The sequence below is a fragment of the Plectropomus leopardus genome, chromosome 1, assembly GCF_026936395.1.
Source record: "Plectropomus leopardus strain MGB_pleo_1.0 chromosome 1, ASM2693639v1, whole genome shotgun sequence".
Taxonomy (NCBI): Eukaryota; Metazoa; Chordata; class Actinopteri; order Perciformes; family Serranidae; genus Plectropomus; species Plectropomus leopardus.
The window spans coordinates 24,198,556-24,226,278 of NC_142176.1; the positions used below are offsets into that span (position 1 = coordinate 24,198,556).

Consider the following 27,723-nt stretch of genomic DNA (forward strand, 5'->3'; position numbering starts at 1 on the left):
ACTGTTAACATTTGGCAATATAAAACAAGTGAGCACACAAGAAACCAGTCTAATACAGCCAGTGTCCTTTGCTCCATGCTGCGGTCTCTCTTTTTAGATTTAGACAAGCAGGTAGCACATGAATGTTGTCATCAACCAGAATGATTTTCTGCCAAATGCCTTGGGCGGCTCAAACACAACAACAGTTACATTTATCATGAGCTGGCTGAGAAAGAAAACTGCCAGGACAGGATTTAAAAAGGAGTTGACATGGAGACTTATTTGTTGAGCCTACAGCTCCTTGTTGTCCACAACAGGTTGGACCTGCCTTTGTTTGCATTTTTGCTTATCTTCTCCTTCGTAATTTCCCCCAGGGTTGACGAACACAATTTTTACATATTAAAGTTAAAGATTTCATTAGCTGTACCAGAACATAAACTGGTGTGGTCGCCATATGTTGCATCCTGTCATGGTTTCTTAGGCACTTGAGTGGCCAGTGAAAGGTTAAGTATGATCAATTTCTGATGAATTCAACTCACTGTGGATGTAGTTTGTAAAGCGTCCCGTCCACCCCGACAGTGATGTCCAGATGGTCTAGTCCTCGGTTCTCTCTGATCTTATCGACCACAGCCGCCATTCCTGCCCCACACAGCTGAGCGGCACGGAGTGACACTGCACCACATACCTGCATAACAATGATAATGATTATCATTATTGCAACACTTAACAGAGCACTGGTGCCACAGTTTGCTGAGCCAGAAAGTCTTATGTCACGCCACCAACACTGAAAATAAATAAAACTTAACACGTGGAGTGGAGGCATTATCTGTGCAGCACTGAGTCCAAGACAAATGTCCCCTACGAGGACAATAAAGTATATCATATCGTGTCGTGTCTTACGTCTGTTTCTTGTATAGTCACATATCCCTGCCTCTTTCACAAGACAAGTGTGATAATAATATATTGTTGGGCTCCGATTCTTTCACAATGTCCACTTGCCAGTTTTATGAGGTACACATTGCTGAAAGTAATGTAGTCTGATTCAACAGTCCCGCACTTTCGTGACAGTTATATTGTTCAGTGTTTGTTGAAACTGTGAGAGGTGATAATTCAACTGAATGGTCACCTTAGAGCTAGGTACATGTATACCTAGTAAACTGTGCTGGTGAAGCTACTTTGAAGGCACAGCTTTACAAACTACTAATTACTTCACAGCGGAAGATGCCGAACTACAGCAAAGCTACCTGAGGGAAAAATCCAGTTTGGTTAACTCAAGCTAATTAAAACAAATTAAAAATGATCAAATTCATAATGTGCATGTAATGTAAAATTATAACAAAATATAAAACAGAAATCCACGTGTCAGCCAAAAACTGAAACACTGAATTGAGTTTATGTCAGAAAGTGCTTACTTGTTAAAAGATCATACATAAACCAAAATGATAAAATACCCAATATACATATATTGTCCATCAGACAACTGCCTCCAGAAACTAGAGTCTAGATGGGAGTGTTACACCAAGCAGTTAATCCAGGTAACTTCTCTGAATATTTGTTAATAAATAGCTATAATCTATACTTATGACTCATTGAAATAAAATCAAAAAGATTATTCATTTTCTTATTTCATTTTTTTACTTGTATTTTCAGTAGTTAACAAAAGGGAAAAAAATGGCAAAAAAGTAATGGAATACTTTAATTACTAAAAACAATATGAAGGTAGTTAGGCTACCAGTAAGATACGGTTAAATGCAGTTAATCCGCTAGTTTAATTACATGTACTTCACTACTCCTTACTGATAAAAAATTGCTAACTGGGCGAATATTTTCCCCTCTAAGGTGCAATAATGGTCAAGAGTTTGTGTGATTAACTGCCCTTGATACATTATTAAGGGTTGAGCATGACGCTGAATTAGTTACTTAACATGATTTTGTGCTATTGTTTGATAAGCAAATTTTAATGTAATATTTTGTGCAAACATTTTCCACTCGCTTCACCTTACCTCTTTGACTATGATACTGTCATCACAGGTGCTGTCCAGTCCTAAGTGTTGCAGGATGGATCTCACTTGCAGCAAAGCCAATCTGTCACTGGAGAAAGACAAAAACATTAGCCATTAGCAGAAAGGAAATAAAGTCAAACATCAGTAGCCTAACAACAAAATAAGGAAAGATACATCATTGCAGAAGCTGGTCTACAAGGGGTGCTAATGGAGTGCAATCAGCTGGGACTGATGTCACTTTCACAGTTTGGAAAGATGAGAGACAAAAGTCCAGATTAATTTTCACATCCTTGAGACACATTTTCTTACCTCTCTATCTGCGAGAGGAACTTTGTTTCGAAGATGCCTCTCGTCTTCAGTGTTTCAGAAATCTGTCCTCTGAACAGGAATCCTCTCTTGGTCATGTCTATCAGGATGTTCCGCACAATTTCGCCAAGATACATGCCGCTGCACATTTTCTCATATCTGTAAAACAAATGCAAACACCAAACATGCACATGTAAAGATACATCAATACATCTATGCATACAGGAAATAAGCGGTTAATGCCCCAACAGGTGTCGTGTCTGACTCTCTGAGTGTGTGTGTGTGTGTGTGTATTTTAACCTTTGTTTGCCTGGATTGAGGGAGAAGTCATCCACAGCACGGTCGTACTCTGTCCGAATGTCATCAAGGCATCCATTGTCTCCGAAAGCCCCCCACTCCATGTTGACACACATCCGTCCCTCATCTCCTTCGATCATCTCGATGTTCCTCATCTCCTCCATGTAACATGCGTTACTGCCTGTGCCTGTAATGAGACTCATTAGTTATATAGATAGAAAAACAAAAAATGAACACTGGCAAACAAATAGTAGATTTCAGGTAAACTAACCAGCAATGAGTCCTATCTCACAGGTGGGCTCTTCATAAGCACAGGTCATCATGGTTCCCACTGTATCATTCACTACTGCCACTACATCCAGGTCAAATTCCTAAAGAAGGAAGAACATGATGCAACGTCACAGTCAACATTGTTGCTCACAGCTCCATGTTTGAGTGAATGATGCTGCTCCTCATATCCTACCTCTCTCCTTTTAATGGCCTCCCTCAACAGACCCACCACGTCTTCTCCTTCACAGTCTGTTGCCTTGAATCCCTTTGTCCATGTCACCAGGATGCCCTGTACACACACACACACACACACACACACACACACACACACACACACACACACACACACACACACACACACACACACACACACACACACAAAAGTGAGAATTGTCATATCTTCCAAAGCATACAAGGATTTCATGTCCTGCTAGTGGCTCAGATAATGTAATTTTTGGGCTCATGAAGCAGTTTTGTGAATCTGCTTTTTGAAAAGCAGTTTGGAAACATCTGGGGTTTCCTCTTGATGCTGGTAATACGTGTGTTTCTGATTTAAGACTCCCAAGGAAGTAAGAGACAGTTTAGCACATCATAGACAAAGGACACTCACAGCATCCAGGCTGGTCTGTCGACAAGGGAAAGAGAAGGTGAAACCCAGAGGAAGGCGAGCGTTCTTCATCCCCATGTAGTCCAGGAAGTCACTGATACACTGCACAATGTGATCAAACAACTGGAAGAAAACAACATATGACAATATGTGAAACTACAGCACTTATATTGAGAACATTTAGCATATTTTGCTCCATTTTGAGCCTCCGGTAATCAGTTTGGTACCTTTAACCCTCAGTATTTATTAGTGGCCAGATTACTGTTCTGTCTGGCAAAATTAGCAAAAATAATGGACCACAGGAAGTAACAAGTGTAATCCATTTGGTCTAAAAAAGGTGTACTATTCAGTTAGTTTAAACACACTTGCGAGTGGAAGTGAAAGAACAAGCAAACCCCAGGTTAGGCCGTCTCTCTTTTAAGCCTGATGCTTACAGTCTGGTAGTCGCTACCTTTTGCCAAAGCTCTGACCTCATCTAAACAATGTGTGGGTACATGCCCATAAATGTCCCCAACACAGAAAAGAGAAAATCCAGGCAGAGAGCAGAGTCTCTGCAGAAAAAGACACCCTAAACCACTTCTAGAGTTTCATAAATCCCTCTCATAAATTGGGAGGGATTACTATTGTATTAGTGTAGATTGTGTTTTAGGAAAATCATACATAGCATGGATTTTGTAGAGCACATTAAAGGAGTGGTTTAAATCCTAATATTAGCCAGAAAATTGTCGTAGCAATGAGTCATGGTTTGTGTCCAAGATTTTTTACTATTCACTTTACATACCAGTATATCATATTTCCTATGCCACTGACTCAAATGATTTCACAATGCCTCAAGGTAAAAGTCAAGTATGTTGCGTCAGTGGCCACACATCAGTCAGAGACCTCATAACATGTGTTTTCTATTAGCTGTCCGGTACAAAATATCTGCGGGGACATAACTGAAGGGGGTGGTGCTCAGGAGTACTTAAAGATAAAAATATGGATCAGAGATATGGAGTATATAAAATATTGGACATTTCTGACCAAATACCTTTAATGTTGCGATTGCAACAGTTTTTTTTTTTACAAATTATTTACACAATGGGATTTTGATACATGATTATCAGTGATGTGGATATAATAACAGCGAATTACAAATCACAGCTGGAACAGTCGGGTAAATTCAGAAAATTGCATCACTTTAATATAATGCAGCTTTTAAATCAGGAAAAGACAACAGGATAGTGACAATTACTAGTCTCATATCACAGTGATGACCAATAAGCAGATAAATCATCACTGAATCATGTACAGTGGATAGAAAATTTACTGCTCCACTGATGGGCAATATATTGATGCTGTGATATGAGACTAGTTACTAGTTTTACTTGCACTTTACTTGAATCTTTTCTTTTAATGCCACTTTATACTTTAAATATTTTGCTTTTTACTACATTTATCTGAGAGCTTTAAATTCTAATTAATTTACAAACCAAGATGTTCACATAAAAAACATAAGAGGGCTTTGCAAAACATGATTTTTTTAATTTAATTTTTAGTTTAAAAAAAATCTGCATTGGATACTTTTACTTTGAATACTTTAAGTGCATTTCCCTAGTTATACTTACTTACTTTTACTAAAGTAACTTTTCCAATGCAAGTTGTTAAGTGCATACTTCTTTCACCACTGATCAGCATTAAACAACTGTCATTCAGCATTTTGTCTGTGTTATAACAACCACTCTCCCTGACCATTACTGTAAATATAAATTAACCTGCCTGGTTAAGTAAGCGACACACGTCAACAGATTTAACAGTCACAGGTCTGCAGACCAGTCATATTATACAACAGTTCTGTATATTTCAACCTCTAAAATATCTAAATCACAAGGCTACATCCACAGTCATATAACACTTCAAAAAAGGCCCTGCACACCCACACAGGTTTGGGCAGTGATATGCTTGGTCTGGAGAAGACTCTTCTTAGGCAAAATAAATGCAAACACTGGTGAAGTTGCAGTGACATAGTGCTATTTCTATTTCTATTCTGTGTCCCTCAGGATGAAGAGAAACACATGGTGGAGTGAGAGTGAAGATGAAAAGGCCAAAAGGTGACAGACGAGATAAGCTTCAGCTGCTGCACAAGAGTTAAGTTCAAATATATGTTTTAAAGACGGTCAACTCAATGCTAATCTCAACCAGTCATCTATATCTATTTCTGTCCACCTCTTATCTATCGACCTAGTTACCTCCTAGCCACTTACCACTGAGCGTCACATCCCTGACCTCAGACCCACCTGATCTTTACTGGACCCACAAGGCAACAGGAGGTGAAGTTCAAAGTTTCTCTCCTACCCTTCTGACTTTTGCCTGAATGCATCGCCTGCATCACTTCAGTCAGTTTAACGCAGATTAATGAGTCTAATGACTAATGCATCTCACCTCCTCTCCTGTGCCCTGCATCACTTCTAGAGGAATGGCGTAGATCTTGTTGTGCATCTCCACTGTTCTCCTCTTGCCAGAACGAATCTTAACCAACAGAACTCTGAAGTTGGTTCCTCCTAAATCCAAAGCCAGGAAATCACCATTTTCTAGATGACAAGACAAACAGATAAGACTGATAAATAAATGAAACAGTAACCATGTCTAACAGAAATACAAAAACTTGAAAGTAGCAGATTTTGACAGAATTCAAGACATTTACACTACAAATTGATACAGAGAAGGCACAAATTGGTGCATTCATCAGAATTCAGGAAATTGTTTTATGCTCAAAATTTTCTAGCAGAGGACCCTCTGTGACACAATTTCATATATGTTCCCCTCACCCTTTCCTTGTACAATGGTCCTAAAAAATAGAGGAAGTCAATGTAAAAATCCGAAATTCTACAAACTTTTCTGTTTCATTTGTAGTCTAAATCTGCAATTACACTTACACCCCTATAATGTTAATGTTGAACAACAATACTAATACTAACCCTAACACTAAGATCATAAAGGCAATCATTAATATACAATAATAAGTTAATATAATAACCTGCAAAACATCACTGTCATAAGAACTAGGTAATAATACATTACAATGAAGTGCTCATCAGTGCAAATCAAAACCAATTTCTGAATTGTGGAATTGTGAAATGGCAAAAAAAAAAAGTGAGAAATATGTCATGTCATGATCTTAGCTGCTCTCTCTGCCCAACAGACACACATGTGGTGCAATCACAAGTTGCCAGCTTAAATGTGTATGTGCAAGTGAGTGTGTGTGTGTGTCTGTGTGTGTCACCTGTGCCATCAGGAGTGCTGTTGACAAAGGTTGGCAGCATTTTGACAGTGGCAGTGTCCTGTGTGTCCTTTGAAAGGCCATTTTGGATCTCTATCCTCATTCGCTTCTTTACCTGTAGAAATTAAGAATACCCCGAATAGTACAGTAACATACAGTGAAAGATGAAGGCACACATATGCACACATGCACACACACACGCACACAGACAAGCGCACACACACACACCACAGTGTCACTCTGTCCTCACCTCCAGCAGTTGTTCGGTCGTCAGGCGAAATTCGGACAGCGTTTGGGCAATTTCTCGTGAGTGTTCTGCGAGTCGATAGGCCACAGCTGTCACCATGGCTGCTCCTTTTCCACTGCCGCTCTCTGATAGGAGGAATCGGACATCAGTGTCCGGAACCAAACGGCGGACTGCCTTATGAAGACGACGAGCATATCTGAAATACATTTGAGAGAGTTTAAATTCTGATCTATGAACATTTATTCCAGAAAATTTGCTCTTCTCCAGACAGAATGGGCTAAATACTGATAAATAACATGTATAACATAATGCAGGATATGCACTCAGCCACCTCTTAACACCTCACAGCAGATCGCAGTGAAATTTATGGAAATATGAGGAGCACTGAGATGCTTGATATTTTCTCGAAGTGCTGACAGAGCACGTAAAATAAACATATTTTAATGTCACTCACTGTGGGTGCATCTTGTATAGAGATCCATCGATGCCTACAGTGGTTCGGAGTCGTGTCACACCTTTGTTCTCCTTTAGCCTCAGTAGGATGCCTGATAGTGTGGCAGCTATCAGGTTGGCAGAGCGGAAAGACACAATAGTACAAACCTGAGGGAGGAAGGGAGGAGAGAAATTCATCAAGAAACACATCCTAATTTAATAAACTGCAGACTAACTAACTGCACATTTTATTTGATGTAAACTCTTTTCAGATACGACTGCGTAGATCTCAGATATGTTGGTAAAATTATACTTCAGCCTTAATTCATGTGATTATGGCGATTGTGATTATGAAGATGAGAGAGCTATTTCAGCAACAATACGTACATGCTGCACAGCAATGCAGTCGTCGGTTGAGGGCTCAACACCAAGTCTGGTTAAAATCTCTCTGGCCTTGGACAACCCCTCCTTACTCCTTAACAGGAAAGACAGAGGCAGAGAAGCAGTGATAGACTAGAGATATACATCGTTTTGAATTCAATTATTTATTACAGCTATTTATTTAAGAAAACATATTGAATTTATTATGTATTTATTTTATATGTTGGTCCCATTGAATGTAAATGTAGATTGACTTACTTCTCTATGGCTGAGATGTGTTTGGTCTCAAACTTCCCCTTCGTGAGCAGCTCAGGGGTGATCCGTCCCTCGAAAAGGAAGCCTTCTCTGGCCATCTTCACCAGGATGAGACGAACCAGCTCCCCCATGTACATACCACTGACCATTTTCTCAAATCTACGACACAGTGAAAGAGAAAATTGGAAACTTCTGGTTAAACATTCTGGAAACCTGAGCAAGTTGGCTCGATTCCTTCCAAAAACATGAGAAGAGCCAGTAAGCTACTTCAGGAAATGGCCAACAAACAAACAAGCAACAAAATGGCCTGAAAAAAAGTGCTTAAAATAAAATCAAATTAAATAACATATACATATAAATGCAGTTTTCTTTGACTTTCAAGTCATGTGTCCAGTGTTTCAATTCAGTTACAATTTAAAACACTTCCTCATAAATAGTTTTGCAGCAGAATTTTAACACACACGCTTGTCCAAGCATGCTACTCATATGCAGAAGTGTTTTGATTAGTAAGGTTTTAGTGAAAATACATGTGTTTTGGAAGTACTGAGTACACAAGTGAATAAATGAGACTGAGATTATACTTCTTAAGAGAGTAATAATTTGTTAATAGATGTTTTGATATAGTTTTGCTGTTGTGAAACGCAGTCCCTATTTACTTTATTTCATGAAGAATTTTCTCCAATCTTGGATTCTTTGTTCAGTGTGGGCGCTTGCGAGAAAAATAAAGTTGTCTTTTAAAATTCAACATAACAGATTTGATATAAAAATGATAATTTGTGGGGGAGGTATTGCTTTAATGTGCTGACTCAGATGCTGCTCTTCACACAGTGAGGCTTTTAGCGTCACACACTTTTAGAGAAACAGACTTTGGCTCCCGTGTGGGAAAATGTGAGGGCAGAGAGCAATCAAAGAGCACTGCCTTTTTTCTCTGCTGGTCATTTTAACAGAGTGCAGGATTTCTGTGACAACTTGTGTAAGCAGCAAGCATGCAGGATAATTTGGATGTTAAAGCATGGCATCATAAATCAGCTATATTCACCTTAAGATAAAACAGCATGACTGTTATCCTTCAAGTTTCTGGCAACTACATAAAAATACTTTTTGATAGATTTTTTTTTTTTGTTTTAACTGCAAATGAATAAATATTTGTAAACTCACTGTAATCTTTCTCTCTATCCAGAACAATAAACAGCAGCTAGTCATCAGCTGATTCAGTGATTAGCTCACTTAGATTATCTCAGAGATGTGCAACAGTGTAATACTTTTGGATTGACATACAGCTGTTTGCCGGGATTCAGAGAGCCTCGGTCTATCTCTCTGTCAAACTCTGTCCTGATGTCTTCCAGCCTGCCGTCATCTCCGAAAGCTCCCCACTCAGTGTTCACGCACATCCTGCCCTCGTCTCCTTCCACCAGGTCGATGTGACGCAGCTCCTCCATGTAGCACGCATTTGTACCCGTACCTAATCGCAGAGAAATATGTGTCAATACAGTTCAATCAATATGTATTATGCTCCTTTTATTGGTTTGGAGAGAAATAAATTCCATTTTGCTTGTAATAATGCCAAAAACACTCTTGAATTTGATTGCTCCTTTGACTTTTCAGTTGCACACTGTTGTCGTACCAATGATAATGCCGACTTCACAGCGCTGGTCATCGAAACCACAGGTCATCATCGTTCCCACAGTATCATTTACCACTGCCATGATGTCAGCATCATAGTCCTAAAAGACATGAAAGCACACTAAGTAACTCAGTACGGTAACTTATCTGTGTCATCCTGCATCCCAGCTTGAATTAAACCGAATGCATTAGGATAAATACGTTGAGTGTGGCCTCAAATGAAACAAGACTCACTCCTCGTTTCTTAATGGCTTTGTTGAGCAGTGTGACAACATCCATTCCCTCCACTCCACTGGCCTTGAAACGCTTTGTCCATGTCATCAGAACGCCCTGGAGACAAACAGAGAGACACAGAGGAAAGTGAGAAAAGGAAAGAGACATACTTGATCGGGTTACCCTCAGATATTTGAATTAAAAGATAATACATGAAAAGTGTCATGTATCACAAGGAAGTCAACAACATCAACATCCTTGTCCATTGATCAATTTTTTATTTAGTTTCACCTCGTCTAGTTTGTTCTGCTGGCAGGGGAATGAGAAGGTAAATCCAACAGGGAGTTTCTTGTCTTTGATGTTTTGTTTTTCCATGAAGTCCCCAAGACACTCTGCCACATGGTCGAACAGCTGGAACAGAGGTGAAAAGAGGGAAAGGTTGTATGAGGGTGAGCTGATGAGACTGTGAGACTGTTTGTGTGTGTGTGTGTGTGTGTGTGTGTCTCTGTGTACTGGCAGTATAACTTACTCTGGTTCCACTGCCGTGAATGATGTCCTCTGGTGTTTCATAGATCTGACTCTCCATCTGAACAGTCTGTTTTTTCTCATGGCTCACTTTGACGCGGAGGATCCTGAAGTTACTGCCTCCCAAATCCAATGCAATGAAGTCTCCCTTCTCTGTTGTGAAAGAAGAGGTGGGGAGATGGAGGAGCGTTAGTTACATAAGGAACATGTTGTTGACATTACTGAAGAACACACTTAATTACTCAGCTCTGAACTGGGACTTTACTCAGAAGGAAGACGTGCATCAATAGTGTGTCTCCCTTCTGTTCACTTAGCAGACAAGTACAGCGCTCTCTAGTACCCTACAGTGAATTCATGTCGCACAATGTGTCATTGATAAGCAACATAGGGAAGACACTGTGTATGAGAAAATAAAGCTGTTTCGGACAGAAGTGATGTCTTGTGTTTGGGCTAAAGCTGCCATCATCAACTCCTCCAAATACAGTATACTGTATACTGTGAGTTTGTAAATAAATCCATAAAACTTAAGTTTGAAGTGTATTTTTATATGCATGCATTGTGTGGTTCTTTGTGTGTGCACACTGGTGTCTTTACTATAGGTTTGCTTACATCTTTTTTGCAAGATGAACTTCCTGTATAGTTATTGGTTAATGATTGCCAAACCCCATGGCAGGTGTCATGGCAACAATCTTAACACTGTTTACTTTTATTCAAACAGAAACTGCCGTTTCAGCCACAATAAGTTATCATCATCACATTATCATTATGTCTTCACTCACTGTTAGCAGTTATTTTGTCAAATAAACATGATCTGCATAAAAAGATGTTGAAATGTTTGCAAATGTTGCAGTGGCAGATAGAAACCTCTACCATGCAGAAAGTATGCAAATGTTTTCATTCCCAAATCATCAAAAAGCAAAGCTTTGTCACACCCTTCTGCATCTTATAACAATGCACAGGGCAATCTTTAGCGTATCTATGTGCCGCACAGCTGAAACACATCGTTACTTACGGTTAGTGTTGTGAAACAATAGGGATTAGGGTTTAGGCAACAAAACTATTGGTTAGGTGTAGGAAAGAGATCGTGTTTTGGGTTGAAATAAATAGGTCGTGATGTAAGAATTTTAGTTCTACACAAAACATAGTTAGGTAAGTGATATAGCATTACGATAAAACATTGAGTTTTGATTTTATTAAAAAAAACAGCCCTTAATGAAAGTCAGCAACACTGGGTTTTGGTGTTGTCTCCTTCCTGCCCTACGCTGACATTCTCCCTCTTTATGCCTACATCAGCTGCTTTAGCATCAAATGTTGCTATGGATGGGTTTACATTGGATTTACTTAAAAGCCTTGTGCATAGCATAAAGGCGCAATGGTGTTCATATCACATGCAAAGGAACATGACAAAGAGGCCTTGTTTTACGCCCTGGGAATGGTGTCTGTGACATACAGTGTGTTTAGTTCAGTTCCATGAAATTCTGCAATATTTTTAGTCTGTGCTCACTTGGCAGTAAATGGTGACTCCAGTATATTCTTTCTGTCTAAGTGGGGTCATAATTTTCAATCATTCTAATTAGACAAACTGCAATAGTGTTTTACTGCTTTTTATAAATCCATAGTAATATGACTCAAAGAACTTACTGGTCTTTGATAATAGGTGATAAAGCAGGAAATGCCCCCTAACTCATTGCACATACCGTCTGTTTTCTTGTTATTGCTGTGTTTTGTAAAAATTGTGATTCCTATGGGACCAGTAAAAATCAAATAAAACTGTCACTTTCAACCTCGAGTTCCCATTTAGAAAGTAACAAGTACAAGATCTCCAACACATCAGAAGATTCTTGGTGTTGCTGCACAGAGTTCAGAGTAGAGAGTCTGCTGATTTGCGCACATTTTTCTGTTGGCAATAATGATTGCAAACAGTGATTAAAAATGTAGAAATTTCACTTTAGGTTGTAGAGTAAAAGTTCTATTAATATTAGATACAATTTACCCAGCAGTGTAATTTCATTTCACTATGATCTTGTGCCACAACTTTTTGTACAGATCAGAATGCAAGGCCAGGTCAGACTGACTGATAATTTATCTGAGGAATGTAAATCTGCAGAGGAAACCAGAGAAAATATATTTGGTGTTAGTTTCTGTAAATAAAAGGACAGCTGTGATTATGGTTTCAGAATGATGAGAAAAATTATAAAACATTTCTTTTGAATTCTAGTCTTTTCTAATTATTGATTAAAGTCTGTTTTGGTCAGTGGGAGCATTTACATGCATTTTCACTAATAAAACCTGATATTGGAGTCTGGCCTTGAAGAGAATATAGATGAGTTTCATTTCACAAAAGTCATGTGTTTGGGAAGTACTGAGCGTATGAATGGATATATGAGACTTGGATTACACTGCACAAGTTGTTTGCAAGTTTGGAAACTGTTTGTTTTGATATAGCTTTGCTGGTGGATGCGGTTCCCTATCAATCAGTAAATCAATATGTTTGCCATTTTCCTTAGAGGCAGGTGAGAAAAAATGAAGTTTTCTATATGAATTCAAAGTAACATGGCATGACTACATGATATAAAAATGGTCATTTTGTGGGTGAAGCGTTCCTTTCAGAGAGAAGGAAAGAGACAGAGCTTTACTTCCATTAATATTCAGCTGACTACAAGGCAATAAAATCTGTCTCTCAGTTTAAGCGGACGGACACTCTCCTCCTACAGTACAGTACGTACCAGATAGGAACAAATTTTTAACTCACATTCACCTGGGTTATAAGGGCAGAACAACTGCAGGAAATTAGGATTAGACAGCATGCTGTGGATACTGACATCATGACAGGCAGAGAGAGATGAAAATATTTAAATCGGTTACAAGTGTCACTATATTAAGAGGAAACAGTAGTTTTTCTTTTTGAGTTAATTTGCCAGATGGAGAGTGAAAGATGCAGTAAGCTACTTTTTGTCATCCGTTCAGGAACTGATGGTTCAAGATCTTTATATGTTCTCATCAACAACTGTCACAAGCCCTTCTGATACTGATGTCATCTTATTACACACTCTGTTGTGGTGCGCACTGTTGAATCACAGCTACAAGAATTTAAGTTTAGATCACAGCACCAGAGCTGTCTGTATAAATTCTGCATGTCTGCCCTGCATTACTGTGGTTACATTTCCTTTGCAAGATCAAACCTGCAAGATCAGGTTGATCGCTCACTTTTAAAAAATGGGAGTGACTTCCTACCACAGATTAATCCCTGTCTTCTAAAAGCTGGGACCAAGCCCAGCAACTTTAAAAATACAAACTGACATTTTCTCTTTCTCCACTGCAATACAATGTCCTGGTGACTACATGACTCAGTTTACTATTGCATATAGTCAAATATTTTTGAATGTAGCTGGACCTGGACCTCAGTGGTGGCAAAATAATCTTTACTGTTTTTTTTTGGAAAGTGCAGAGGGATACTAGAGAGGTAGCAAGGGGAGACTAAATGATCATTGTCATTTTAGTAGATTATTTTCTCTCTGTTCTAGAATTTGATTATGTTTATGTTTTATGATTATTTTATTTAAGAGGAGGCAATTAATTAACAGGAGCACCTGAGTCCATCAGGTAAACGTGCCAGATTTAGTCATAGGCAGGGTGTTGGCATTAAATTAATAATCTCAGAGATTTTCATTTAAATATAGTTTGCAGATTTACAATATATCGTGAAGTACCACAATGGTGATTGAGCCTATGATGACAATATTGCAATATTTCTATATTTGCCGTATTACGAACTGGGTGTGGAGGGTGACATTTAAAAAAAATGCTGCATGATGGTGCAACCTCTCGCAACTTAAAACGCCCCTGTGGATATGAACCATTAGTGTCGTAACCACCAGTAACTACCAATGTCGCCAAATCAACCAGCACTGAAATTTTCAAGATTGCAATTGTCAAAGATAACATACAAAAACACATAAGCACAAAAGAAGTTTGCAATTTGACCTTAGTTGTCATCCATTCATACGGTGGCAAAACCAGTGAAATGTCCTTGATACTGATTTCTTGACGACGGGCTGAGATTATTTTACCATGGTTAAAATTTGGGGTCAAAGGTACTAACCTGAGCCATCAGGGATTGACCTCACAAATGTTGGTAGCATCTTCAGCACAGCAGTGGGGTTGGTGTCCCGCCCCAGTCCTTTGACCAGCTCCCTCCGAAAACGTTGTGTGATTTCCTTTAATGTCTCATCAGAGAAACGCATGGAGTACAGGTACTTATCGATCTGAAAAGAGAGAAAAGAAACAGAGGCATTAGTCTTTCTAAACAATTCATCATCATTTTGTAAAGGATGTTTTGAGCATTTTTTATGTTTTATTTATAGTGAGAGGCAGATATGAAAGGGGAGGACATAAAGCAAAGAGCCCTTGGCCAGACTCAAACCCTGGCCACTGCAGTCAGGACACAGCTTTAATGGTACGCACTCTACCCAGTGAGCTACCAGGGCATCTCTGCCTGATGCACTCAGAGTTTCTGATTGAAGTAATGGAGACTTCCCGCATCTGGTCAAGACAGAGTCCACATTTTGTGTAATAATGATGATGCAGTGAATATGACTGACCATCCCATAATGTTTTAGTCATCTGTGAAGATTAAACACTTCCTACACTGATTGATCTACACTGTGCTTTACCAAGAAATGAATCAGAGCCACAAAACAAAATAACTATTTTTATATAGCGTTATTGCAACATAACTGAGTGACTTTGATTGCACCTATCATACTGTGGTCATATCGCACAGTCGGTATCTAATGAAAACACACAGCATCGTCAGGGTGACACACAGGGAGAACAGGAAGTACGGGACACTCGTGCGGAAATGTTATCAAGCGTATTTACACAGAAGGGTGTTCCTTATGACTTTATTACAGGTGTGACTGTGATGAGTAGAGGAGTCTCTGGGGAATTAATTACAAAAGTATAATTCGTATCATAACCACAGATAAAGCACAACAAGGTGTGCCCTCAAGTAATTATCAGCACGTCCAGCACATACTGTATATCTTGACCGGTCTGACTGCCTGTTGAAACTGCGAACTGTGTAAACTGATGCAGATACAGCACACAACAGACTGAGCCATCTGACCTTTCAGGAACAGGATGTTAACCAATCCTGGTGAAACCCATTGTTGCATCACACTTTTTAATGAAGCAAAGACCTACTTTATTCACAAGTGTTTCACACAAAGAGCAGAATGTTTCAGGCATATAACTCTGCTCAAATGTCACCTTCACTGTAACTTCTTGTGTTGAAATTATAGCGAGTGAGGCCAGACCATAACTGGATTAACATTAACTACCAGAATATGATTTGATATACTTTGCCTAGTACAACCAAACACACTCACATGATTTAATAGTCACACAAAAACAATGTTTGTATGTACTGTGACGCCAATGTGATAATTTACTCGTACAACTCATTGTAACAGACATCAGATTGGAATGTTCTAACTTCCTGAAAAAGGAGTCGCACATTAACTGTATTTCCCATTCAGCTCTGGTCCTTGGTAACTGGCTCGGGACAATGCCAGTTTGGGTGTGAGTCACATCTGCAACACGATTCCCTCCCACACTTCAAGTCTAAACTAAAAACTCACCTATTCACACTCACATATTCCCCCTGACCACATTGCACTGTTTAATTTTATTGTTTTTTATTAACGACAATTTTATTGCTGTGTGTGTTTTATCATTGAATGTGACGTGACCTTGAGTGTCGAGAAAGGCGCCTATAAATAAAATGTATTACTATTATTATCATTATCTGCTGGCCACAGAAATGGATTTGTATAGTAGTGAAAATCAGTGTTGCTGAACTACATTACAACTGTAGTTTACCAAATTATTAGCTACATCACACTGAAAAGTACTTACACAATACACTAGTTTCAAATATAAGTTGAACTACATCCAAACAAGTCTACCTCTCGAGATACAATCACAATCGGAGCCTGGACTTTAATGTCATTACTTGGAAGCATAACTAAACTAACAATGTGTTTGATTTACGGATCAGGGCACGCCAATTCTCACATAGGCAGCCTGAGCGAGGATGTGGTTTAAGGAGAGAAGAGGGAGCAATTGTTGGAGTGAAATCAGAAAAATGCTCAACTTCTTGGGAAATTCACAGTATCCAATCAAGACATGTTGGTTCCAAACCAGTGGTGATTTTAGTCAGATAGCAGATGATAGTCGTTAAATGACTGTGGGCAATGAGGTGTGGCATTGTGTTATTGTAGGGCAAGAAATGTCACCCAACTGCAGTAAATTGTGGTGAAACAAGTAATTGGAGTACATGAAGTTGACTGCTCCCCAACAATGGAGAAAATATGTGTGCTGACAGGAAAGGATCAATATAGTGTTTTTTAAATTAAAGTTAAAATCAGCAGACAATTAACTCATTGTACATAAATCCACATTTAGATCTTGGCATCAATTAATGAACACATATTGAATTTAAAATATGTCTTTTCAAAATAAAGAAAGAGCAAATCAGTGTATTATACACAGGTTCTGATATGACAACCATAAGCATGCGTGTTAAGAGTGTGACAAGACATTTTCCACCACTTTCAGAGGTCAATTTGGCTTTCATGATCATACAATAAATTTGCACTAACAAGTAGACAAACATTATTGATCTGCTATGTAACCCTATAGTCAGTTTTGAATAGTACAAAAATGTTATGAGTCAACTTGGATAGAGAGGCACACACATGAGAACAGCACTGTCCAACTGATAACTACTCTTCAGGTGTTACATTCCCTATATTCTGTCTAAATGTGGAGTCTGCCTATATGGGATGAAAGCTCATTAGCACATGCTCTTATAGTACAGGAGCCGGCAGCTGACTAAATGTAACCACTCACCTCCATACAGCTCAGTAAAATACATTCATAACCTGCTGGACCGTTCCACGAACACCAACCTGAGCTGTATTTTACCCTGAGGTCTAGTCTGCAGTTTAAAGAGGGATTTTAACAGCACTGACACGTGGGTGCTTGAAAACATCCTCCCCTTATGACGTTACAGCTTGCCCTCAACATCTGTTATTCCAATTATACTATAAACAACTGTTAAAACATCTCAGCTCTCTCTGTTGCAACACAAATACTGCCCCTTCTAGCTGCTTCCACACACTAAATGTATTCAGAATAGGTCAGTATATAAAAAAAACTATTCTGACAACAATTTAGAGTTGAAAATGAGAGTTCTATGTAAAAGAAAAAACGCCTCAGTGTTGTCAAACACTTGATGGATAGTGTTGACACAGACTACAAAGCCGCAAACTCACTAACACTTGAGCTGTTAAAAGCAAAGAATTTTAAAGTCAACTTGGTGAACTAAAACATGCTGCTGTTTGTCTGTCACTGCACAGCCAAGGCACCAAACAGGTTAGAAATGTAAAGACAGAGCTTGTTGTTTGCATATACATATATATTTGCATGTGGTCTGTTTGACCCAGGTCAAGGCTTCAACCTCAGGACATGAAAGCAGAGTTGGATAAAAGTTACTGCAACACAAATGTCTGTAGTTTCCACCAACACCCAGTGGTGTAGTGGAGGGTACACGCAGGTAAACAGGATATACCCACCTCTTTTTCTGGTTTACAGTACCACCTATAAGCCAAAAAGCCATCCGAATATATAGATAAGCTCTCATCTGCATCTGTAGAAGTGCACCCCCCACCTAAACCACAGCCAACATCACATGTAGACTATAAATATGAAAACAATTGAATCCCACAGCTGAATAAGACAGGGAAAATACTGTAATATTTTGTGCATATACACATAATCAGTGACACATAAGGTCAGCTGGAGACTGTCATGCAATTCATCACACCCTAAATTAATGCTAACTTAGGAAACAATATTTACATCCTCAGAACAAACTTTCCAAATTAAACATTTACCAACTTAAGTTTTCCAATGACGTGAAAGTTTTAACTTTGAACATTTATTCCACTTTTACTCATCAAAGTCTGTTCAGAGGTCTTGCAGAGCTCTTCAGCAAATGTAAAAAAAAAAAAAAAAGCTTTATGAAGCCTCTTTTGTCTCCGAGGGGGGCCTCACTAAATCTAATAAACTGCCACAAGTGATGTCATGATGATGGCGTGATGATTTGGGAGCCCTGGCTTTACTACAAACCTTGCGAGACCATGTACTAACACATTAACACTTCGCTTTACATGACACCTTTTTAAAGTTCCATTTATCAATATTTATGATACTCACACTGGAACAAATGCATCCCTGTAATGTGTAATGGTTGCCAGTTCTGGTGATTCCATTGGGAATCAATAGCCTAGTCTGCAGCTTTGTGCTGTCTGTGGCTCACTGTTTTGTTTCACTGGTCCTGTTTGAGTTCAGGTTTCTCCAGTGCCTAAGTGTCTGAGAAGCAGATAACAACTGACTACGTTTACTTGCACACTAGCGATGCATGCCCATAATAAAAGCCCACATTTCTGGCCCGAAGAAGAAATACACCTACTTTGAAACTTAATGAAAAGCTTTGGATAAGAAAAGGTTTTTGTATATGTGCAAAAATCCCAACACCGACCTTTTCAAGATGGTGTTCGAGGGAATGAAAGAGGGAGGCTGTATTCTCACAGGAGAACCAAAACTGAAAATTAAATTAAATGTAGCCAAAAAGGCCACAGGTCAGATAGCGACCATCATCAAAAAACATCAAACTTTGGTAGTCTTTCCGACTTTCAAACATTACTATCTGTTTAGAGGTCTTGCAGAGTACTGGAAAAAAGTGGCATTAAGCTTTTTATGCCTTCAGAGGAAGCTACATAAAATCCAAAAAACTGCCTCAAAGGTCACTTAACATTGGCAAAGTGTTTGCTAACATGTTAACAGCCATAAAATTTAATAAGTTTAAACAGCATTTCAAAGCTTAATTTAGAGTCTACTTTGTATCAAACTGAGGTACACAAATGTGACTTAGTACTTTAAAAGAGATTTTTTGTCTCTGCGAGTGAAGAAATTAAGCACGCGTTAGTACAGTGCAGGTCATGTGAACCCTCAGGCTGCCAGCTGATGTATACAGATCCATTCAGGTTTCACTTATTCAGGCTTCTGCCAACCCAATCCTGCTCATGCCAACTGCTACTACTCTGCTGCTGCCTGCCAGTGCTGCTTCTCATTGCTCTTAATAGATATTTTCATCCCATCGCCACCTTGTCCCTTTCTGCTCTGTTTTGTAATTAATCAAGATGATGGGAACTAGACAAAGTATTCTGGGCAACAGTGAAGTGCTGATAAACTTTGAAGGTCATGAAAGAAACTTATTTATGGTGGACAGAACTGTTAACCTATTGCACCCCTGAGAAAAACATGTGTCATGTAAGAGGGCAACAAATACATTTACAAAAAGTATGGGGTCATGTTGTAGATTATATCCCCAGTATAGGGGGTGAACTAGAGCAGTTTATGTAATATAATTATAGCCTGTATTTGCTGTATTTTTTTTATTTTTTTTTTGCTGATGTTGTTTTGAGACTCTGCTCGAGCTTAATGAGATCTTAGTATAATGGCATGTGCTGTTTTGCACTACATTTGGGCTGGGGTGGGGTGGGAATTCATTATGTTGAAAAATTCTATGTCTGCTCTTAAAAAAATGAATTAATGTTTGTGATTTTTTTTTGAGAAAAAAAAAAAGATGATGGGAACTGTACATCCAAATGCAATGTAATTGTGTAACCATTCACACATAATGTTTTCACTTAATAACATGAGTGTTTTGACTGTATTCTCAGTGAGCCAACCACTTTATATACAGTACATGTGCACTCGATTCTCAGTGTCTTCCCAATCATCTAATTGAATGAGAATGCATTTTTAGAGAGTCTACTTGAATAACAATGTGTCACTAGCTGACCAGGGGGTCTCATTTCCAAAGGGGAGGATTAAAAGCAGGCATTGTTCACATTTCTCCACATTAGATCCACTGAACTAAGACTAAATTTGGTTTCTGCTGCAGGAAAGAAATTAGCATCTATGACTCAGCACTCTGCAGCTAAAAACCATGCATAAGCACTTTGTTACAGCTTGGTATTATCTGATATCACAGCTCAGATCTCTGCTGTGGATTTTAACACCTCACGTGGAAATACTGTTCACAAGTATGATACATCTCCATTAGACTGATTTGGTCTTTTATCCAAAACAGGAGTTTCCAGTTCTTCCACTCATGTTGAGCAAAGAGACATTTCCTGATAAGGTGACCTGAGGCCTCTGTGTGTCTGTGCGCATAAAACTGTAAAGGCCATGTTTTCCCTTCAACACACCTCTGACACAAAACACTGCCTGAGGCTGAATTTCACTCACTCTGTCTCTCCCCTCCTCCCCTTTTCTCCCCCCTTGTTCTCCTTCTCCCTCTCCTTTCTGTTTGCATTCCTCCTCTCAACAATGCCGTGTTCTCCTTGTCACTGTGAGGTGGTTCGAGGAAGCACTGAAACCCGACTCCATTGTGTACGTACGTGTGCACTATGTTGTGCACACATGGCCTCGCCATGTGGAAAAATACTGTCCTCTACACTGGCTGCCCTCTTCTGCACCCTTCCCGTCCCCCCACACACACACAGAGCTCTGGATGCCCGCTAACAGCCCTCTGTGTATCAAAGAGTACAGTCAAGGATACTGCAGTGGATTGAGTGAAGTGGGGACGCACTCAGCTGATTGCAGCTCTCTGACAGCTGCAGCGACACATAGTTTATCTGTGGACACATTAGCAATGAGATTATCTGTTTAATTTCACTTTTGGTTGCTTAAGTCATGAACTCTGTGTTTCACAATTTTACAACTAGTGCTGTCGACGTTGGGGTCTACACAAGGCTCTTTGAAAAGAAACACAATAGCTACACACCTGGCATAGTGTGTGTGGGTGTGTATTTGTGTGTAAGCCTTCTCCTCCTGTCACCTATGGTCACATGGTTCAAAGCTGGCCTATTTTAGGGAGGCAGGGAGAGGAAGAGAGCAGGAGTAAAGAAGAAGGGAGATGTGTTGTATTACATCAGATCCTCACTGCTAATGAATGTCTTCTACCAAAACAGATTGATTTGACTCTGGCACACCAGGCACACCTGGGAATGACAGCAATTGCTCGTGTGAACAAAGACTGCTGGATTTAACTGAACTGAGAAAGTGGCCTCAGGCAGAAAGGGGAATTGAAGAGGAAAGCATGATAGCTGGAAACTTTTTCCAGTTATACAGGAAGAAGATCAGCATTTGATGCAGAGTCTGCAGTTGGTGACAACATCAGGAAGTGACCTTAAAGGGACCCTGCACTATATGCTGACAGCACATGTGGAGATGTGGCTTTGAAATAAACATAAATTATGGGGAAGACATAATGTGCAGCAATTGCCAGATAGAGAGACAACTATAACAACACTGATTTTAGGACCCCAAATTGGTCTAAGGGAGAGGGGAGTAACATTAAGCTAGATGAGGAAAATGAGGAGTTACATGGTGCAGCTTAACTCTTTTACTGTCAGACATGACAGTGTGAGAAAATCACAAGGGAGAGCCCTGGCCAAAATAACACAAAATAGTCGTAAGCACAAATGATTAAAGCTAATTAACTGGCCAGAAATAAAAAAGGCACAGCCCTAAAACTAACTCCCTAACAACACAGGACAACAACAGCACCCAACAACAACAACAGGGCACCTCTGCATTGCTATTGACCTATTCACCTGCTATCATTAACCCTTTGCAACCTGGATCATAATCACGTTTCTTGTGCTTCTTCTTCTTGAGTTCAGATGCCTTTTACAAGTATTACAGTCTTTGAACTCTGAGCGAACTGGTTTGATTTCTTTCAAAAACATGGGGAAAAGGCACTAAGCAACTTGACAAGAAATGTCCTGCAATTTGCAAGATATTAGATAGATAAATTTAAATGTTTTTTTTTAAACTAGCAAAAAGGTCTAAAACTAAACTACATCTGTTATTATAATAATTATATATTTAAAATATTTTACATAATTATTATAATCTTTTAAGCATTTTTCAGGTTATTTTCTTGTTTTTTCTTTTTTAATTTCCCATCTATTGTTTGTTTATTTTGTAGTTTCTTGTTCATTTTTTGAGTCATTTCTTCTTAAGTTGCTCATTGCCTTCTTTCTGTGTGCTTCAAAGAAATCAAGAAAATTTGCCCAGGTTTTAAGGGGTTAAAGTACTCTACACATAAGCAAGTGCAGCATCCTCACACACAAAGGTTCAGTGCTTTTTGTTAATAGTTGTTACAGTGCAACGACAGTTGGCACAAATGATTTGCAAGCCCGGCTGCTTTGAAGGGATAGCACCCTACACCGTCTGCCTGATGGTAACAGCTGGTCTACACTAAAAAGAGGATGGGAAACCTCTCTAATTATCTCCTCACTGCTCAGGACTCACAGGTCATCGTCATGCAGTTTTGCAACATAACATAAAGTTAAAATGCTCACCAAAAAGCAGCGATAGAAATCTGATGTCACAAACTTACATTGACTCAGTTTTACTTTATGGGACTATGTAAGTTTTACAGGATGGAGTTGTTTTATTCACCTGGCAACATTAGTTTATGAAACATTCAGTTAAGAAGTGCTCAGAACTGTTGGGGTCGTCTGACTGGAAAAGCTCAGTTACTTCAACACACGCACACACACGCACGCACGCACGCACGCACGCACGCACGCACGCACGCACGCACACTACTCTCAGGGCAACTCAAACTGGTCCAGTCAGTTTTATAGCAGAGGTTTTACAGTGGGGGCTGCTCAGCTGAGAGGTTATGAAAGACACACATTCATGGTGCTCAACTCATGTCTCTCTTCTCCTTCTTCATCTCGAAACTTTTCATATTCAGTCGTGCTTTAAAAACCACTTAAAATACTCTACATCATCTGATTTTTTTTTCAGATTTACACTCAGATGTTTTCCTTGTTGTTTTAGGTTAAAGCCACAAATGCTACAGGAGACTTTTAACGAGACACAAAGCATGTTGGGTAGGAGCAGATGGAGACAAGGGAGATACGTTAACACACAAATTATAACCCTAAATTTATTATGATAATCATGATGCTCAGCTTATGTCACCCTTCTTCTCTTTCACCTTGAACTTCAATATATTCAATCATGCTTTAAAACCTACCAAAAGAATTTAAAACAACCAGCTTTTGGGACTTTTTTTTCTTATTTGAACTCAAATTATTTCTTAATTCTTTTAAGTTAAACACATAATGCTACAGGAGACTTTTAACAGGACACAAAGCATGTGGACATTGGGTTGGAGCAAATATTGAGACAACACTGCTATTACTTTTTTACTTATTTTTCTCTTAAAAACAAACAAACAGCTTATTATTATGATAATGAGCATGTCAAAGATCAGTTGTTAACATGCTGCTGTAAAATGACAAAAAGACGGGCAGCAAATTTACTGCATATGTGATCTTTTTAAGGGTGTCTTGGCTGTTCTTCCTTTTTCTACTCTGTTGAGTTCTACTGAGAGAAATATAAGTGTCAAGTATAATTTTAATTAGAACATAAAAGAAGCCGGTGACCCCTTAAATAACTTTGCTCTTTGTTGCCGAGCTCTATACCTTTTCTTCCATCAGCTCATGTGTCCTCTCATCAATGCTCGGCTTCCTCACTCCTCCTCTTTGCCACACCTCTAAAAACTTACATCATGGCAACAATCACACACGAATGTGTCAGTACAACACGTCTTACTACCGCCGTGTGCAGTTTGTCACGTCTCACTTCGCCTGGCTGATTTAAATCTTACAACAAAAACAAATCTTAGCGACCATGAGGTGACTACCACACTTCTCTCCCAGCATGCATTATGTTTAGGCACTTCCTGAAAGAGATGTATCACATAACAAAAGTTCCCCTCACAAGAAAACTCCAGTCTTACTTAGCGAAGTTATGATGATGACAGTATAACTGAACTCAATGACCTCTACAAACACATGTTCTCCTCCCCACTCTGCTTTTTCTCTCCATCAGCCTCTCTGAGCCTCTCAAACACAAAGTCAAAAATGGAGGCAGAAGGGACGGACATCACTCACCTTTTTGACCTGATCATCCTTGAGTTCAGTGAAGTAATAGGCTAGTAGCTGGGCTGCAATCATCCTGGTCCTCTTTTGCTCTCACACACACATGCAGACTCACTCAAACACACACTCTCCCTCTCTCTGTCACACACACGATCACCTACAGTCAGATGGATAAAAATCCTACACAAAAAAGGTAAAACAAAGGAAGTCAGACTCAGCACTGGTTCTTCTACGCACATACACTCTGTCACACGCCACAAGAGATATACAAATATCCTGAGTCCAATCCGGTGTGGTTTAAAATAGACAGAGCTTCTTCATGTGCTGCTAAGACTCTACAGCTCTTCCCTCTCTGAGCATGTGAGTGAAGCCAGGAAGCATGAGTGAGACAGCAAGTTTAGCTGCAGGAGGCAGAGAGAGAGAGGAGCAGGGAGGGGCAGAGCACGAGCCCGGCCCACCATCTCTGAGCTCATTGGTTGGAGAGACTGAGTGGCCATGGGAGGGTGAGTGCCACATCCTCTTTTCTGTGATTGGCCGGCCTGCTGACGCCTTGGAGGCAAACTTAGTGATGGAGGAGGAAAAAAGAGAAAGAGAGGGGACTGCCTAATTAGGAAGCAGGAGGGGGGAGGGACAGAGAGAGGAAGAGGGAAGTAAGATGAGAGGGGGATTTGGGATTGGCTGTTTCAAGGAAGTTGTAAAGTTGGTAATCATGTGGTATGTGTAAGTGAGAATGACTCAAAGTCATAAAGAATGACTAAGGATGGTAAGAAAGGGAGGGAAAGTTGCAAACTTCTGTTTCTTTGAGCTCTTTGAGCCTGAGGAAGAAAAGATTTAATACAAAGCTTTGTGACAGCAGGGAAGTCAATGTTATGTACATTGACCTCCCAACTGGTGCTGCTGCACTGAGAACAAGCAATATGAATAGTTCAAGTTAGGCTCTGAGAAACTGGACTTTTTCTCTATCTATCTATCTATCTATCTATCTATCTATCTATCTATCTATCTATCTGTCTACCTTATCTTATCTTAGCTATGGTAAGTGGATTATCTGCACATGTACAGCGATTTTCTAGTCATTTTTTACCACTCAAAGCATTTTACACTACATGTCACAATAACCACTTCATACATTGGTTGCCGGGGCTACCTTATAGGTCCCACCTGCCACTCAGTTTTTTTAGACCATTCACACACACTCACACTGATGGAACTGCCAACCTTCCAGTTAGAGGACGACCCACTCTACCTCTAAGCCACAACCACCCCCATCCATCCATCCATCCATCTATCAATCCATCCATCCATCCATCAGCCAAATGACATTAAGTACTGAGTATGGGCTGGTTGCTGGAGAAGTGCCAGTTTTTCTCCTGGGTACTGGCGTGGTGACCTTAAAGGAGCAGTGTGTAAGATTGAGGGAGATTTAGTGGCGTCTAGTGGTGAGGATTGCAGATTTCAACCAGCTGTAACTTCGGTGTTCATCTTTCAGGAGGTAATTACGGGCTGGATTATCTGCAGAGATCTTTAACTCTCCAAAACAAATGGACCAGTTTTTTTCCCAAAGGTACTCAGAATGGAGGGGCTTCTAACTGTGGTGGCTGTTGTGGAAACGCGTGTGGCCCTCTGTGGAGCCAGTGTTTGGTTTTTCTGTACTGGGCCTCTGTACAAACATTGTGGTGCAACATGGCAATCTTCATAGGTGAGGATCACTCCCTGTGTAGATATATATGTCTCATTCTAACATAACGAAAACACAACAATTCTTATTTTCATGTGATAATACAATTAAGAAAACATACTTTTTATACTATATTTATGCCAGTATATCCCCCTAAATCCTACACACTGGACCTTTAAGCAAGGAAGCAAACGCACTGCTCGGGGCACCAGTCCATGGGCAGCCCGCTCGACATTTATATATAACAACAAAGTAAATTCCCCGCAATGGGCTACCGTAATAAATGAATCTTTGTCTAACTTTCTCTTTTGCAATAATTTCTTCCATCTCTTTCTGGCCTTTCTGCCTCAGATACGACATGTGGGTCTCTGGTGTTGCCTTTGCTGGTTGGCAGTGGATGATCCTGGTATTCATCATTGTTCCAAATGTATTTCATGGACCTGAACTTGCTTTATGTACTTGGCCATGTTTACATTTCAGTGTTATGCTTCTGTCATTGAAGGCCTCTGTTTTGTCTGTCATGTTATTTTTTTTTTGCATTCTTTGGTGTGTTGCACCTTGAAAAGGTTACTGTCTTTCATCACCTCTGGTGGGCCAATTAAAAAATGTATGATCCCACCTCCCTATATGTGGGACTGATAGTACTGTGTGGGTCTGTGTGATTGAAAGCTTTGACAGTAAACCAGGTGCTGCAATAGAGAAACCAGTGTACAGATGCTTTGATGTCTTTTCATTTGTCTTCCTACCTTTTTAAACATGCAGAACAGTGTTACTGACAGAATGTGCCTGCCTGTTCGCCCCACCCGCTGCTCACACGCTCGCTCGCTCACTCACTCAGGATCGACCCATCAGACAGCCACTCTCTCTGGCTCCACTTCTCTCCCAGGCAGACGTGACGTCATTGTCACAATGACAACAGCTGTCTGTTGTCTGGCCTCTCTAGAGAACAACCGCACACACACACTGATCAGCTGTAATCCTTTATACACTTAATATGTCGGCCGTGGAGTTAATTCCACCTTAATACCTTATCTAAAAGGCAGCAGTGCGGCAAAGTGAGTTGCCAGGGCTCAGTCCAAATCTGCTGAAGTGTCCTTTAAGACACTGTGTACAGATGATGCTTTGACTTCTAAATTCATTATGGAAGGGTTTTAGCAAAACAACATTTAAAGTAAGAATTTAGAGCGAGCTATTTATATCTACATGTGAAGCAGATCCTTTTTCATGGAGTGGATGGCCACTGTACTTCTGCTTGGCAAAGTTGACAAGTTGACAAGTTTCAGTTGGCAATCTGCAACTTCACAGCTAGATGCAACCAAATCGTAAGAGGTACATTTAAAAGGTGTTTTTTGTCAACTACTATAGCACTAACTGAATTTTACACTTTTCAGTGCTTCCTTACAGTAAATGTCCTATATAAAGGTAACCCAAATCTACAATATTTGTTTGGTCAGTACAGCAGATATTGTTTATAGGGCAGTTTTTGTCCTGGCATTTCTGTTTTGTTTGACAGAATACAGCACAGAACCCTGAATCTGTGCCGTAA

General features: G+C 39.7%; 1 protein-coding gene across 1 annotated transcript in view; it reads right to left on the reverse strand.

Annotated features, from left to right (window-relative positions):
• Positions 1–24,881, reverse strand: part of hk1 (hexokinase 1) — a 28,027-nt gene extending 3,146 nt beyond the window's left edge. The window contains exons 1-20 of the mRNA XM_042500056.2: positions 24,512–24,881; positions 14,500–14,662; positions 10,402–10,550; positions 10,164–10,283; positions 9,894–9,989; positions 9,661–9,760; positions 9,315–9,498; positions 8,040–8,195; positions 7,788–7,875; positions 7,423–7,568; positions 6,972–7,164; positions 6,725–6,836; positions 5,884–6,032; positions 3,466–3,585; positions 3,049–3,144; positions 2,857–2,956; positions 2,589–2,772; positions 2,292–2,447; positions 1,983–2,070; positions 519–664 (exon numbers count right to left, since the gene is read on the reverse strand). Of these exons, the coding sequence (XP_042355990.1) occupies positions 519–664; positions 1,983–2,070; positions 2,292–2,447; positions 2,589–2,772; positions 2,857–2,956; positions 3,049–3,144; positions 3,466–3,585; positions 5,884–6,032; positions 6,725–6,836; positions 6,972–7,164; positions 7,423–7,568; positions 7,788–7,875; positions 8,040–8,195; positions 9,315–9,498; positions 9,661–9,760; positions 9,894–9,989; positions 10,164–10,283; positions 10,402–10,550; positions 14,500–14,662; positions 24,512–24,574 (2,609 nt within the window). The 5' untranslated portion in view covers positions 24,575–24,881. The remainder of the gene's footprint in view (positions 1–518; positions 665–1,982; positions 2,071–2,291; positions 2,448–2,588; positions 2,773–2,856; positions 2,957–3,048; positions 3,145–3,465; positions 3,586–5,883; positions 6,033–6,724; positions 6,837–6,971; positions 7,165–7,422; positions 7,569–7,787; positions 7,876–8,039; positions 8,196–9,314; positions 9,499–9,660; positions 9,761–9,893; positions 9,990–10,163; positions 10,284–10,401; positions 10,551–14,499; positions 14,663–24,511) is intronic.
• Between the last annotated feature and the right edge of the window lie 2,842 nt (positions 24,882–27,723).